The sequence below is a fragment of the Mustelus asterias genome, chromosome 12 (genome assembly GCF_964213995.1).
Source record: "Mustelus asterias chromosome 12, sMusAst1.hap1.1, whole genome shotgun sequence".
Taxonomy (NCBI): Eukaryota; Metazoa; Chordata; class Chondrichthyes; order Carcharhiniformes; family Triakidae; genus Mustelus; species Mustelus asterias.
In genome coordinates this window covers 47946686-47960434 of record NC_135812.1, presented here as the reverse complement: position 1 = coordinate 47960434, position 13749 = coordinate 47946686, and the positions used below count along the sequence as shown (strand labels likewise).

General features: G+C 42.8%; 1 protein-coding gene across 2 annotated transcripts in view; it reads left to right on the top strand.

Moving 5' to 3' along the window:
• LOC144501427 (linker for activation of T-cells family member 2-like) overlaps positions 1 to 13749 on the top strand; it is an 89656-nt gene that overhangs the window by 18858 nt on the left and 57049 nt on the right. For both annotated transcript variants that reach the window (XM_078225166.1, XM_078225167.1), the window contains exon 2: positions 7805 to 7903. In XM_078225166.1, the coding sequence (XP_078081292.1) occupies positions 7807 to 7903 (97 nt within the window). In that variant the 5' untranslated portion in view covers positions 7805 to 7806. The remainder of the gene's footprint in view (positions 1 to 7804; positions 7904 to 13749) is intronic.

The window sequence follows — 13749 nt, the reverse complement described above, 5'->3', positions numbered from 1 at the left end:
CCCTTAGCCTTCTACGCTCCAGAGAAGAAAATCCCAGTCTATCCAGCCTGTCCTTATAACTCAAACCATCAAATCCCAGTATCATCCTAGTAAATCTTTTCTGCACTCTTTCTAGTTTAATAATATCCTTTCTATAATAGGATGACCAGAACTGTACATTTACTCCAAGTTTGGCCTTACTAATGTCTTGTACAACTTCAACGAGACGTCCCAACTCCTGTATTCAATGTTCTGACCAATGAAACCAATGAATCCTTCTTCACCACTCTGTCCACCTGTGACTCCACTTTCAATGAGCTATGAACATCTACCCCTAGATCTCTTGTTCTGTAACTCTCCCCAACGCCCTACCATTAACTGAGTAAGTCCTGCCCTGGTTCAGTCTACCAAAATGCATTGCCTCGCATTTATCTAAATTAAACTCCATCTGCCATTCGTCAGCCCACTGGCCCAATTGATCAAGATCCCATTGCAATCAGAGATAACTTTCTTCACTTTCCACTATGCTACCAAGCTTGGTGTCATCTGCAAACTTACTAACCATACCTCCTATATTCTCATCCAAATCATTAATATAAATGACAAATAACAGTGGACCCAGCACTGACCCCTGAGGCACACCACTGGTCACAGGCCTCCAGTTTGAAAAACAACCCCCTACAACCGCCCTCTGGCTAATGTCAAGAAGCCAATTTTGTACCCATTTAGATACCTCGCCCTGGATCCCATGAGACTTAACCTTATGCAACAACCTACCATGCAGTACCTTGTCAAAGGTCTTGCTAAAGTCCATAGACAACATCAACTGCACTGCCCTCATCTACCTTCTTGGTTACCCCTTCAAAAAACTCAATCAAATTTGTGAGACATGATTTTCCATTCACAAAGCCATGCTGACTGTCCCTAATCAGTCCATGTGCCTCTTAATGCCTGTAGATCCTGTCTGTCAAAATAGCTTCCAACAACTTACCCACCACAGATGTGAGGCTCACTGGCCTGTAGTTCCCAGGCTTTTCCTGCAGCCCTTTTTAAACAAAGGCACAACATTTGCCACCCTCCAGTCTTCAGGCACCTCACCCGTGACTATCGATGATTCAAATATCTCTGCTAGGGGACCTGCAATTTTCTCCCTAGCCTCCCACAACGTCCTGTGATTCACTTCATCAGGTCCCGGGGATTTATCTCCCTTGATGCGTTTTAAGATTTCCAGCACCTCTTTCTTTGTAATATGTACACTCCTCAAGACATCACTATTTATTTCCCCAAGTTCCCTAACATTCATGCTTTTCTCAACAGTAAATACTGATGAGAAATATTCATTTAGGATCTCACCCATCTCTTGTGGATCCGCACATAGATGACATTGTTGATCCTCAAGAGGCCCTACTCTTTCCCTTGTTACTCTTTCCCTTGTTACTCTTTTGCCCTTTATGTATTTGTAGAAGCTCTTTGGATTCTCTCAGATGTGCTGTGCTTAGATTTCCAGGTGGCATCTGACAAGGTGCAACTTCAAAGGCTATTATGCAAAACAAGATCTTATGATGTAGGGGTTAACATATATTAGCATGAATAGAAGATTGGTTAGCTCACTGGAAATGTAGAGTAGGCATCAATGGGTCATTTTTGGGTTGCCAAAATGTGATGAGTTGAGTGTCACAGGGATCAGTGCTAGGGCCTCAACTATTTACAATTTATAACTTGGATGAAGGTACCGAATGTACAGTTGCTAAATTTACTGATGGCATGGGGATAGATAGTGTTAGGTGAGCATGTTTTTAAAAAAAAATTAGATGGAGTTTAATGTGGGAATATGTGAACTTGTTTACTTTGACAGGAAGAATAGAAAAGCAGCAAATGATTTAAATGGACAGAGATTGCAGAGCACAGAGATCTGGGCGTCCTTGTACATGAATCAAAAAAAGTTAGTATGTCGGTACAGCAATTGATTATGATGACAAATAGAATGTTGTCATTTATTGCAAGGGGAATGGATTATAAAAGTAAGGATGTTATTCTACAGTTGTGCCGAATGTTGGTGAGATCACATCCGGAATACCCTGTACAGTTTTGATCTCTTTACTTCAGAAATGCGTTGGAAGCAGTTCAGAGAAGGTTCACTCAACTGATACCTGGGATGGGGGGGCTATCTTATGAGGAAAGGTTGGACAGGCTGGATCTGTATCGGAGTTTAGAAGAATGAGAGATGATCTTATGCAATGGCGAAATTATGCTCAAACATAGGGAAAAGACAGGTAGGAAAAGACTGCCTGATTCACACTTGTGATGGCTGAGGTGTCAAGACTAGACAGCCCCCACTTGCACCATACCCCTCCCCTCCCTGTCTCTGCAGCCAAGTAATCTTTCAATATCCCTCACTGGATGGAGCAGAGAACGAGATATGGATATCGCTGTGGAATGTCTGTGTTTTGGGGGAAATCTTTCATCACATTCTTCCTGAAAAGTTTAGAGAAGTTCTTCATATTGAATTAGTTGTAATGCTCTTTTTCTCTGCTGCTATTGTGTGTAGCTACTCCTACCAGGAGATCTGCTGTTATAGTATGTCTCACTTGTCTGTCTTGCTCCATCCTTGCCTATCCACTGTAGTTTGTCTGCAACCATTCTGTGATGTCTGTCATCCACCTATGTCTAGGGTGACCCCTCTTCCTGCTATCCATTTTCCCCTCTGGAAGAGATCACCTGTATTTTTCAGCTCTGATCAAATGGTCAAAATGCTGACATTTTCTTTTCTGGATGTCACTTTTTAGAGTTTTTTCTGCTCTTGTTATTTCAAGCATCTCTTCATTTGTCTCTATATGGAATTTTTAGCTTGCTCTTAGCATCCACATTCTAAAGGCCTCTATTTTCTTCCGGGGATCTTATTGTCCAGGTTTCTGAGGCAGACTGGAAAGTGGATAGAATGTAGCAACTTGAGTTTTTTTCCTTGTTACAAGTTTGAGTTTTCTCATTGTTAGGGCATTCTTCACCTTCACAAAATTACTTCTGTTATCTCAATCCTAAAATGCATCACAAAGCATCTTCCCTTATCAGTTGTTCTAAGTGTGTATACTTATCTACTTTGTTCCACTGTGACATCAACCATTTCAATCTTCACTCTCATTTCTTGTCATCTATTTCTTCATAATTATCATTATTTTTGTCTTTTTTTGGTGTTCAGACTCAATCCATATTCTAAACTTCTGGATTGTACTTGATCTACCATATTTGGTATGGCCTCTTCTGATTCTGTAAGTGCCATTGCAGTGCTATAAATATCTTCTTTGTCATTTGTTTTAAATTTCACAAGTACTTGTAAAATTTGTGTCATTTATTTGTATTTGATAGTTATTTGTAAAGTCAATTTCTGAAATGAAAACTACCTTGTGGTTGGAAGGTCAGAACCTTGACGTAGGGGGTTGGGTGGGATTTTGTTTTATATTCTGTCACGGGATGTGGGTGTTGCTGACAAGACCAGTAGTTATTTCCCATCCCTAATTGCTCTCCGATGTTTCTATTTTCTTGACCTGATGCAGTCCATGTGGTGTAGACCATAAGACCTGAAGAAATAAGAACAGCAGTAGGCCATTCAGTTCTTCAAGCCTGCTCTTATTTAATAAGATCATGACTGATTTAACACTCATTAATAACGCTTAATTCCCTTACTGATTAAAAATGTGTCAGTCTCAGCCCTGAAAATGTTCAAGGGCTCGGCCTCCACAGTTTCTTGGGGTAAAGAATTCCAAAGATTCACCATCCTTTGAGAGAAGAAATTCTTCCTCAAATCCGTCTTAAATGAATACCCCCCCCCCCACCCCCATTCTGCAACTGTGCTCTCTGGTCCTACACTCTCCCATGAGTGGAAACAACCCAACATTTATCCTATCTAACCCTTGAGAATCTTATATGTTTCAATCATATCACCTCTCATTCTTCTGAACGCCAAGGAGCTCAGACCCAACCTGTTTAATCTTTCCTCATATGAAAGTCCCTCCATATCCAGGATCATCCTGATAAACCTCCTCTGTAGTGCCTCCAATGATTAATATATCTTTCCTTTAGACCTATGTTAGCTCTGAGTCCAATTCCTCTGCCCTATCTCTGCATGCTTTTTAATCTTTTTCAAATGTTTATCTATTTACCTGTCCTTTTAAAAGTTGCTTTTGATTTCTGATTCCACCATTTCTTTGGTCAGGCATTCCTCTGCATAAAAGAAATCTACCTCACTCTTCTTTCTGATGAACTTGAGATTTTCCTTTAGTACAACTTACCAAGTAGTGAAAACAATTTGTCCCTATTCTATATGTTGATCAGCTTTCATCTTAAGCTTCTTTGCAAAAGAAACTTCAATTTCTTCATAACTAAACCCTCCTGCCATCGGTAGCATCTTTGTGAATCAAATTTGGATTGCTTCAATGGCCTTTGCATCTTTACTAAAGCAGGGCTCACATAACTGCACCCAGTATTCTAACTGTAGACTTAACTAATGATTTTGTGTATCTTTATCTCTGCTTCAGTGCTCTATGCTTTTTATTAATAAAACTTAAAGTCCTGATTTTAATGTAACCCTACCCACTCTTACACTCCGTGGACTCAAACTTGCTCCGTCCCATCTCCAAAGATGTGCAGGTTAGGTGGATTGGCCATGCTAAATTGCCCCTTAGTGACTCAAGCTGTGTAGGTTAGTGGGATTAGCAGGGTAAATATGGAGGGTTACGGGGATAGGCCTGGGTGGGATTGTTGTCATTGTAGGTTCAATGGGCCGGTTGGCCTCCTTCTGCACTGTAGGAATCCTATAATCCTATGATCCCAAGTTTGGTTAAAATTGAAGCTATAAATTCCATATACTTTTTATTAACTTGTTCTCTCACTACTTATGCGACAACAATAACTACACTTCACAAACTCTTCATGGCTGTATGCAGTCCGGTGATCATGAAAGCTGTTCTATAAATACAAGTGTTTTTCTTTTTAAAAGATGTATGTCTGAGCTCTAAGTTTCTTTGCTTTTAAAAAATGTTTTCCCAGTTATTATCTATTCGTTCCCCCAAATGGTGTCACCTTGCTATGTTAAGTTTCATCTGACATCTATCATCCAAACATCTGGTTTGGCCATGCTTCTGGGGAGATCCCCCAATGTCTCCAGTTGTGAAGCCAACTGATTGTGGAAACTTTTATTCACTGCACAGCCTGCCTTGCTAGCAGAGAGATTCAACACCTTGTGACTGTCATTCACGTGTTACTTTGATGTTGCTGTAGAGAATGGAAGCGTTCCACAATGAGAACCATGTTCTTTATTTGAATAAGTACTGATATCCTGCCAGAGCAATCATTGTTTCTGGCTCTGTTGCTTCTCATTAGCATTGACTAGAATGACCTTCAGTACATTTGTTTTAAGTTCCTATATGCTTTTTAAAAATCCCTCCTTTCCCAAAGATGTCAGTTTACAAGATATATAGTTCCACATCTGCTAACCTCTGCCCTGTACTCAATAAAGTGACCTTTCTTCATGTCATGCTATTTGATGTGGGAGAATTGCAACCAAGCCCAAGACAGGCAGACAGACACGTCCCAACAGAAGGTAATAAGCAGTGATAGAGTGGGAGCACTAGTTGAGTTCTCCCCCCTTTTGATACAGGTTACTGAAGTGGATGTTTGACCTGAACGCTCAAACCAGGGATTGAATCTGTAACCCTCCTGTTCAGTGTTAATCAGTCCTGCACCTACCAGCCCATTGCTAAACTGCGATTTCAGAGAACTCCTGTGAGTTCTTAATAATGGATAGAATTAAATAAATGCGCAGAGCTTCAAACCATACCTGAATGTGGAGCAAAGATGAATAAATAGGGTTGACATACAAATCAGCCACCGTCTTAAGTGAATGGCCCATTTGTTTTTAAATTTAATCCTGTGACATGATCATTGTTAACAAGGCCAGTGGTTATTACCTAGTTGCCTTTGAGAAGATGAAGGTGAGCCACCTTTTTGAGCTGTTGTAGTCAACTTGTCTTAGGTACACCCAGTGTTATTGGGGAGGGAGTTTCAGCATTTTGATTCAGCAATAGTGAAGGTACGGTGTTATGGCAGCAAGTCAGGATGTGTGACTTTTGAAGGGGAACTTGGAGGTAATGGTGTTGCCAGGCATCGCATGCCTTTGTCCTTTTTTTAGGTGGGTTTGTAAGATGCTGTCAAAAACCACAGTGTGTTGCTGCAGTGTACCTTGTACATGGAGCACTAGAGCCATGATGCGCTGGTGGTGGAGGGATAGATGGTCTGCTGATCCCCAATCCTCTGCTTCATTCACCTGCACTGTGGTCCTTTGATCTTGATAAGTGAGGTGTGCCCAATGGGAATCCACATTGGGCAAGTGGAAGCCCTATACGCGTATACTGTATTTTGGTGATGTGATTTGGAAACTCTCATACCCATGGAATAAAGTTCAGATCACTGACCTACCAGGAACTATCATTTCTTCCAAACTGAATTTTGGCCGTGATTTAAAAAAAAAAATTGTTTTACATTAGAATCATGGAATCCCTACAGTACAGAAGGAGGCCATTCGGATCTGTACCCAGGCCCCATTCCTGTAACCCCACACATTTGCCCTGCTAATCCCCCTGACACTAGAATGAATTTAGCATGGCCAATCAACCTAACCCACACATCTTTGGACTGTAGAAGGAAACTGGAGCACCCGGAGGAAACCCACGCAGACACGGGAGAAAGTGGAAACTCCACACAGTGACCTGAGGCTGGAATTGAATCTGGGACCCTGACGCTGAGGCAGCAGTGCTAACCACTGTGCCACCCATGTCACTTGATTATTTTATTTCTGGGGTTTATTTTTCACAAAGCTTATGATTGACCCAAAAACATAGTAATTGTACCACATTATAAAAATAGTTAGATTCACAATGGTGAAAGGGTAAAGTGTTTAAATATCGTCGACAATGTTAAAGGCAGAGAGTTAGGAGTTAGAGGAAAGCTTTAATTGAAATGTATCAACAGGAAGGCTGAGGGTATAAATGAGAACTGAGGCAATGAAACTGGGGAGAGAGGGAATTGTGCGAGATGATGAGAAAGCATTTCAGATCTGTGAAAAAACTCATTCCATAAATTGTATTGAAATAACTATAGATGAGTCTGGACGATACTTGAAAGTCTTAGAATGTCCAATTGTAATGCAGAATACAGGTCAGAGGAAGTCGTAATCAGGGTTGTGGTCAGACCACACCTTGAGCATCGTCTCCACTCAGAGTCGCCAAGGCTCAAAAAGAGAAGAGCAAGAGGCTAATGTAAGGATACCGAGTAATGCGGAAAGACTAAAACAAACGTCCAGGGCCTTCAGCTTGGTAACAGACATCTGCGAGGTGATCTTTAAGAATTGTGCAAGGTAGTTAACGGCATGCATCAAAAAAAAGTAATTGCAGAAAATAATTGGGGTTGCAGATTCCAACAAATAAAGTGCAGCATTTATATCCAATGTATTCTTGACACAGGTATTGATATGTGGAATCAGTTTCTAGGTAGAGAAGAGGAGGGAGAAGTGTGAACTCGTTTTAAGAATCATTTGGATGCTGCATTGGGGGAGGAATCTTCCCAAATGGGTGAATTAAGATAGGCTGAAGGGCCCACCTTTTCTGTACTTCTCTTCTGACCTGACGCAGGTTTATTACCTAGAAATCTTTACACTTTTATTGCTCGCTGTAGGAACGGGGCAACAGTCAAATGACTGACATTTTGTGGATGTTTAATAGTCTTGGTCTTCAGTACTGTGTTAATGTGTGTCTCTTTTCAACTTCTTGTACAGGAATGAATCAAGCAGAGCTGTGGTGGGGCATTCTCTCCATTCTTCCACTTGGGATCCTTGTAATGTTCTGTGCCCGGTGTCGGCTATTTGGGAATCGTAGTAAGTAACCAGTTTCTTGGCTCCAAATGGAGTCTTTGGGCAAGTGAGAGAATCTTTGAAAACCAGGCAATGAATCGGATGATTTGTTTTCTGAATGTGCTTCTTTTCTATATTTTGCTCCAATTGTTTGCTGTCTGCACATACACCAGTCTGTTGGGATAGGTCCCAGCTCGACACCGGTCACTGAGGTCCAGCCCCATTGTATTGATGAGGAGCTCAGTAGAGTCGTTGATAAACTGGGCTTTGTTTTTTCATTGCTCTGGAGTGTCTGCTTTGTCCTGAATACCCTATTCTACCAAATTGCATCCTGCCACGTGCATCCCTCTGCTTTGCTCTTTTGGTACCTTCATGCTCCATTTGGAAAGTACAATTAAAACGTTAATAGTATTTGTCGAGCTGAAACCATTTGGCTTTTTTTGTTCATTATCAAGTTAAAATTTTTCTAGCCAGATCTCTACAGTACTAAACACCTTTTGCAATTCTTTTTAGAGCATGTTATATTATATTATAAAAATAATAACAATTAAAGAATATAAAGTAGAATCTGAGAAGTGCATAAGCAGTCACAAAGTTCCTAACTTAGAGCAGCTCTAGAAAGCATCTTCTAATTTTCTGTTTCGCAGCATGTCGTTTCCTTTTAATACAAGTTGGAAAAGTCAGCTGTTTTAGATATAAATCTAGTGAATGATTCTTCTATGTTAAGATTCTGCCATGCTCTTCGGATCCCATGTTTTGTAGGTCAAAACTGTAAATGTCATCGAAATCGAGAGGTCTAAAAATAATACAGGATGGAAAGTGAAATAAAACTGACTCTGTTCCAGTCAGTTTAGTTGTTTTCTGAAACTGTCACAGCAAAATGCAACATTGTCATCAGACATGCTCTGAGAATCGGTCCATTTCAGTAAGTTTCTGCAGACAATGAGTTTGCCCTCGCTTTCGGGTGTCGAGTGCTGTTTGAAATGTATGTCGCTGTGAAACTTAGGCTTGGCACCGCAGGCTCCTCTGCTGAAAGTTGACGAGAAACTTGAGCACGTTGGTGTGGAGGGGGAGTGTTGGAATCAGAGATATGTCAGGAACCAGAAGTGTATTAACCCCTGGAGCATTGCATGATTAATTGTTGCTTCATTTACAAAATTAATGCAAAATTTGAACACTTGATGCACTTGCTGTTAATGGAGATGTCTCCCACATGCTTGCGACTTGTCGATCTCCTGTTGTGTAACACGAAAGAAAGCTCTGCATTCCTGTAGTGCCTTTTATGACCTTAATATCACAAAGCACTTTGCGGCCAATTAAGTATCATTTTAAAGTGGAGACATTGTTGTAATGTGGGAAATGCAGTAGCCAACATGTGCACAGCAAGCTCCCACATGCAGCTTTATGATAATGATTGAATAATCTGCTTTAGTGTCTTGGGCAACTGATAAATATTGGCCAGGACTCTCCTGACCTTATTCAAAATAGCACCGCAGGATATCTTTTACTTTGTGAAAGGACAGGTGAAGCTTTGGTTTAATAATTTATCCAAAATGTTGCACCTCTGATAGTACAGCACTCCACCTATACTGCACTGTGTGTCAGCCTGCAGTTTGTATTTAGACGGAGCCAAGGACATTGGTGTAGTGATAATGTTACTGGATAAGTGCTCCAGAGGCCCCGGCAACTGCTCTGGGGATACGGGTTCAAATTCAAGCATGGCGGAATTTAAATTCAAAAATTAAATTTAAAAGAAAATCTGGAATTGAAAACTAGCCCCAGTGACAGTAACTGTTAAATTCTCATTGATTGTTGTCAAAATTCATCTGGTTCACAAATGTCTTTAGGGAAGGAAATCTGCCGTCCTTACCCGGTCTGGCCTACTCCAGAGCCACAGCAATGTAGTGACTGCTCTCACGGGCAGTAATGGATGGATAACAAATGCCAACCTTGCCGATGATATCCATATGTGATGTTGGCAACACTCACATCTGTGGAGAGAGAAAGAATGAATGTTTCGAGTCCATATGACCTTCTTCAGAACTGAAGAAAGGAAGAAATGTGATGGGTTTTGTGCTGTTGATAAAGGGTCAAGGCAAGGTGTGGGGGAGGGGATCAGGGGGAACAAAAAGAAAGGTTAGAGGGTGGGTGAGATTAAATACTAAAGATGTCATGGAACTAAGGGCAAAAGGAGTGGTAATAGTAGTAGTAAAGGAACAAAGCATAGGTGTTAATAGTAGAATAAAGGTCAGCTTTATCTGAAAGCAAAAACATGAAAAGATAAAAACTGGCACATGTAGAAAACACCTCCGCAGGCAAGACCCTGACCTTCTGGTTGTTTAACATTTCAATTCACCATCTGGCTCTTATCAAAAAAAAAAGAAATGTGAGTATATGTTTATTGACATTTTTTTATTTTATTATCCTCGCATTTCTGTCCTTGGCTTGCTGCAGTGTTTCAGTGAAACCAACATGAGCTGGAGGAACAGCACCTCATCTTCCAGTTAGGCACTTTAAAGCATTCTGGATATCAACATTGAGCTCAACAACTTCAGACCACGAACTCTGTCCTCTACTTTTCCTCAAGTGTCAGTTTTTGTATCTTGTTTTTATGTTTTTGCTTTCGGACGTAAATGACCTTTATTCTGCTATTAACATCTACTCTGGCCCTTCTTTACTACGACCATGACCACTCCCTTTGCCTGGTGTTCCATGACGTCTTTAGTATTTAATCTCCTCTAACCCTTCGCTGACCCTCTCCATCTTTGATGTCATAAAACCCATCACATTTCTACCCCTCTTCAGTTCCTACCTTTCAATAGGCAGTATTAAGGAAGCTCTTTGTTTGAGACATTGCCATTCGGATAGTATTAACCCAAAGTCCCATCTGTCTGTTCAAGTGGTGATGCGCGTTATCATACACGAGGCTTGATGCTCAGGAAATAAAGGCTTTTATTTGCTGTAACAAAGCAGCTAACAATTATATACACGATCCCAGACTGAGGGGTCCCAGCCAGAGCAGGTACCTTTATACCTCTCCCAGGAGGCGGAGCCCGACTGGGATGTACCACAACACAACAATACAAAGGTGTAACAACCCCACCCTAACCCCAACAGCAACAAGTAGCACAACCCATCCCTAACCCAACAGCAACATATGTACATACTTGTAATACTGGCCAGACCCTGGCTCAGTACTATCCAGTGGGAACCAACGATGGTTCACCACATTCACCCCTCCTTTGAGAACAAAGGCCGGCAGGGTACAAAAACAGAATAATTTGTCATCAGTCTATAAGTTCAGACGGTCAGGGGGACCGCACCGTCGTTGTGACCTCCTCAATACCGGCGGTGACACCGGAGTAGGCACTTGCGGTGGCGTTCTCCCCAAGGCGATGTCCAGCTGTTCCTCCACAGACTCACAGGCCGGTTGACCCTGAGGTGACGGTAATCCATGGAGTCCCGACACGCCCTGAAGTGTCGACCATCCTCTGGACTCGGGCAAGCTGTATACGGGAGTAAAAGGGTTAAGCAATGGTCCCGATGCTGCCCGCGCCGTGTCCGGGGGAGAAACAAGAGTTAAGGGGTTTGTAACAGGGGGTATGGGAGCGACAGGGGTTGCTACGTCCCCTGCTGGCGCCAGGTCTTGGATTGAGACCGTGTCCTCTCGCCCATCAGGGTATGCCACATAGGCATACTGAGGGTTGGCGTGGAGGAGATGGACCTGTTCGACCAACGGGTCGGACTTGCGGGCCCTTACATGTCGCCGCAGGAGGACGGGTCCTGAGTACGTCAACCAAGACAGTAATGAGGTCCCCGAGGAAGACTTCCAAGGGAATGAAAACATCCTCTCATGGGGAGTAGCATTGGTTGCCGTACACAGGAGTGAGCGAATAGAATGGAGCGCATCAGGGAGCACCTCTTGCCAACGGGAGACTGGAAGACCTTTTGACTTCAACGCCAGTAAGACAGCCTTCCAGACTGTAGCATTCTCACGTTCCACCTGTCCGTTACCCCTAGGGTTGTAGCTCGTGGTCCTACTAGAGGCAATCCCGTATGAGAGCAGGTATTGCCTCAAGTCATCGCTCATGAACGACGAGCCCCTGTCGCTGTGAATGTAGCCGGGGTACCCGAACAGGGTAAAGAGATCACGGAATGCCTTGATAACCATGGCAGCGGATGTATCAGAGCAGGGAACAACAAAAGGGAACCTAGAGTACTCGTCAATGATGTTGAGGAAGTACACATTCCGATCTGTTGAGGGAAGGGGGCCCTTAAAATCGACACTCAGTCTCTCGAAGGGACGAGTGGCCTTGACTAAATGTGCCCGGTCAGGTCGGTAAAAGTGCGGTTTGCATTCCGCGCATACCCGACAGCTTCTTGTTATAGAACATAGAACATAGAACATAGAACATTACAGCGCAGAACAGGCCCTTCGGCCCACGATGTTGCACCGACCAGTTAAAAAAAAAAACTGTGACCCTCCAACCTAAACCAATTTCTTTTCGTCCATGAACCTATCTACGGATCTCTTAAACGCCCCCAAACTAGGCGCATTTACTACTGATGCTGGCAGGGCATTCCAATCCCTCACCACCCTCTTGGTAAAGAACCTACCCCTGACATCGGTTCTATAACTACCCCCCCTCAATTTAAAGCCATGCCCCCTCGTGCTGGATTTCTCCATCAGAGGAAAAAGGCTATCACTATCCACCCTATCTAAACCTCTAATCATCTTATATGTTTCAATAAGATCCCCTCTTAGCCGCCGCCTTTCCAGCGAAAACAATCCCAAATCCCTCAGCCTCTCCTCATAGGATCTCCCCTCCATACCAGGCAACATCCTGGTAAACCTCCTCTGCACCCTCTCCAAAGCCTCCACATCCTTCCTGTAATGTGGGGACCAGAACTGCACACAGTACTCCAAGTGCGGCCGCACCAGAGTTGTGTACAGTTGCAACATAACGCTACGACTCCTAAATTCAATCCCCCTACCAATAAACGCCAAGACACCATATGCCTTCTTAACAACCTTATCTACTTGATTCCCAACTTTCAGGGATCTATGCACACATACACCTAGATCCCTCTGCTCCTCCACACTATTCAAAGTCCTCCCGTTAGCCCTATACTCAACACATCTGTTATTCCTACCAAAGTGAATTACCTCACACTTCTCCGCATTAAACTCCATCCGCCACCTCTCGGCCCAACTTTGCAACCTGTCTAAGTCTTCCTGCAAACTACGACACCCTTCCTCACTGTCTACCACACCACCGACTTTGGTGTCATCAGCAAATTTGCTAATCCACCCAACTATACCCTCATCCAGATCATTAATAAATATTACAAACAGCAGTGGCCCCAAAACAGATCCCTGAGGTACACCACTTGTAACCGCACTCCATGATGAATATTTACTATCAACCACCACCCTCTGTTTCCTATCCGCTAGCCAATTCCTGATCCAATTTCCTAGATCACCCCCAATCCCATACATCTGCATTTTCTGCAGAAGCCTACCATGGTGAACCTTATCAAACGCCTTACTAAAATCCATATATACCACGTCCACTGCCTTGCCCCCATCCACCTCCTTGGTCACTTTCTCAAAAAACTCAATAAGGTTAGTAAGGCACGACCTACCTGCCACAAAACCATGCTGACTATCACCTATCAATTCATTACTCTCCAAATAACTATAAATCCTATCCCTTATAATTTTTTCCAACATCTTGCCGACAACAGAAGTGAGACTCACCGGTCTATAATTCCCGGGGAAGTCTCTGTTCCCCTTCTTAAACAATGGGACAACATTCGCTAACCTCCAATCTTCTGGTACTATACCAGAGGCCAACGACGACCTGAAG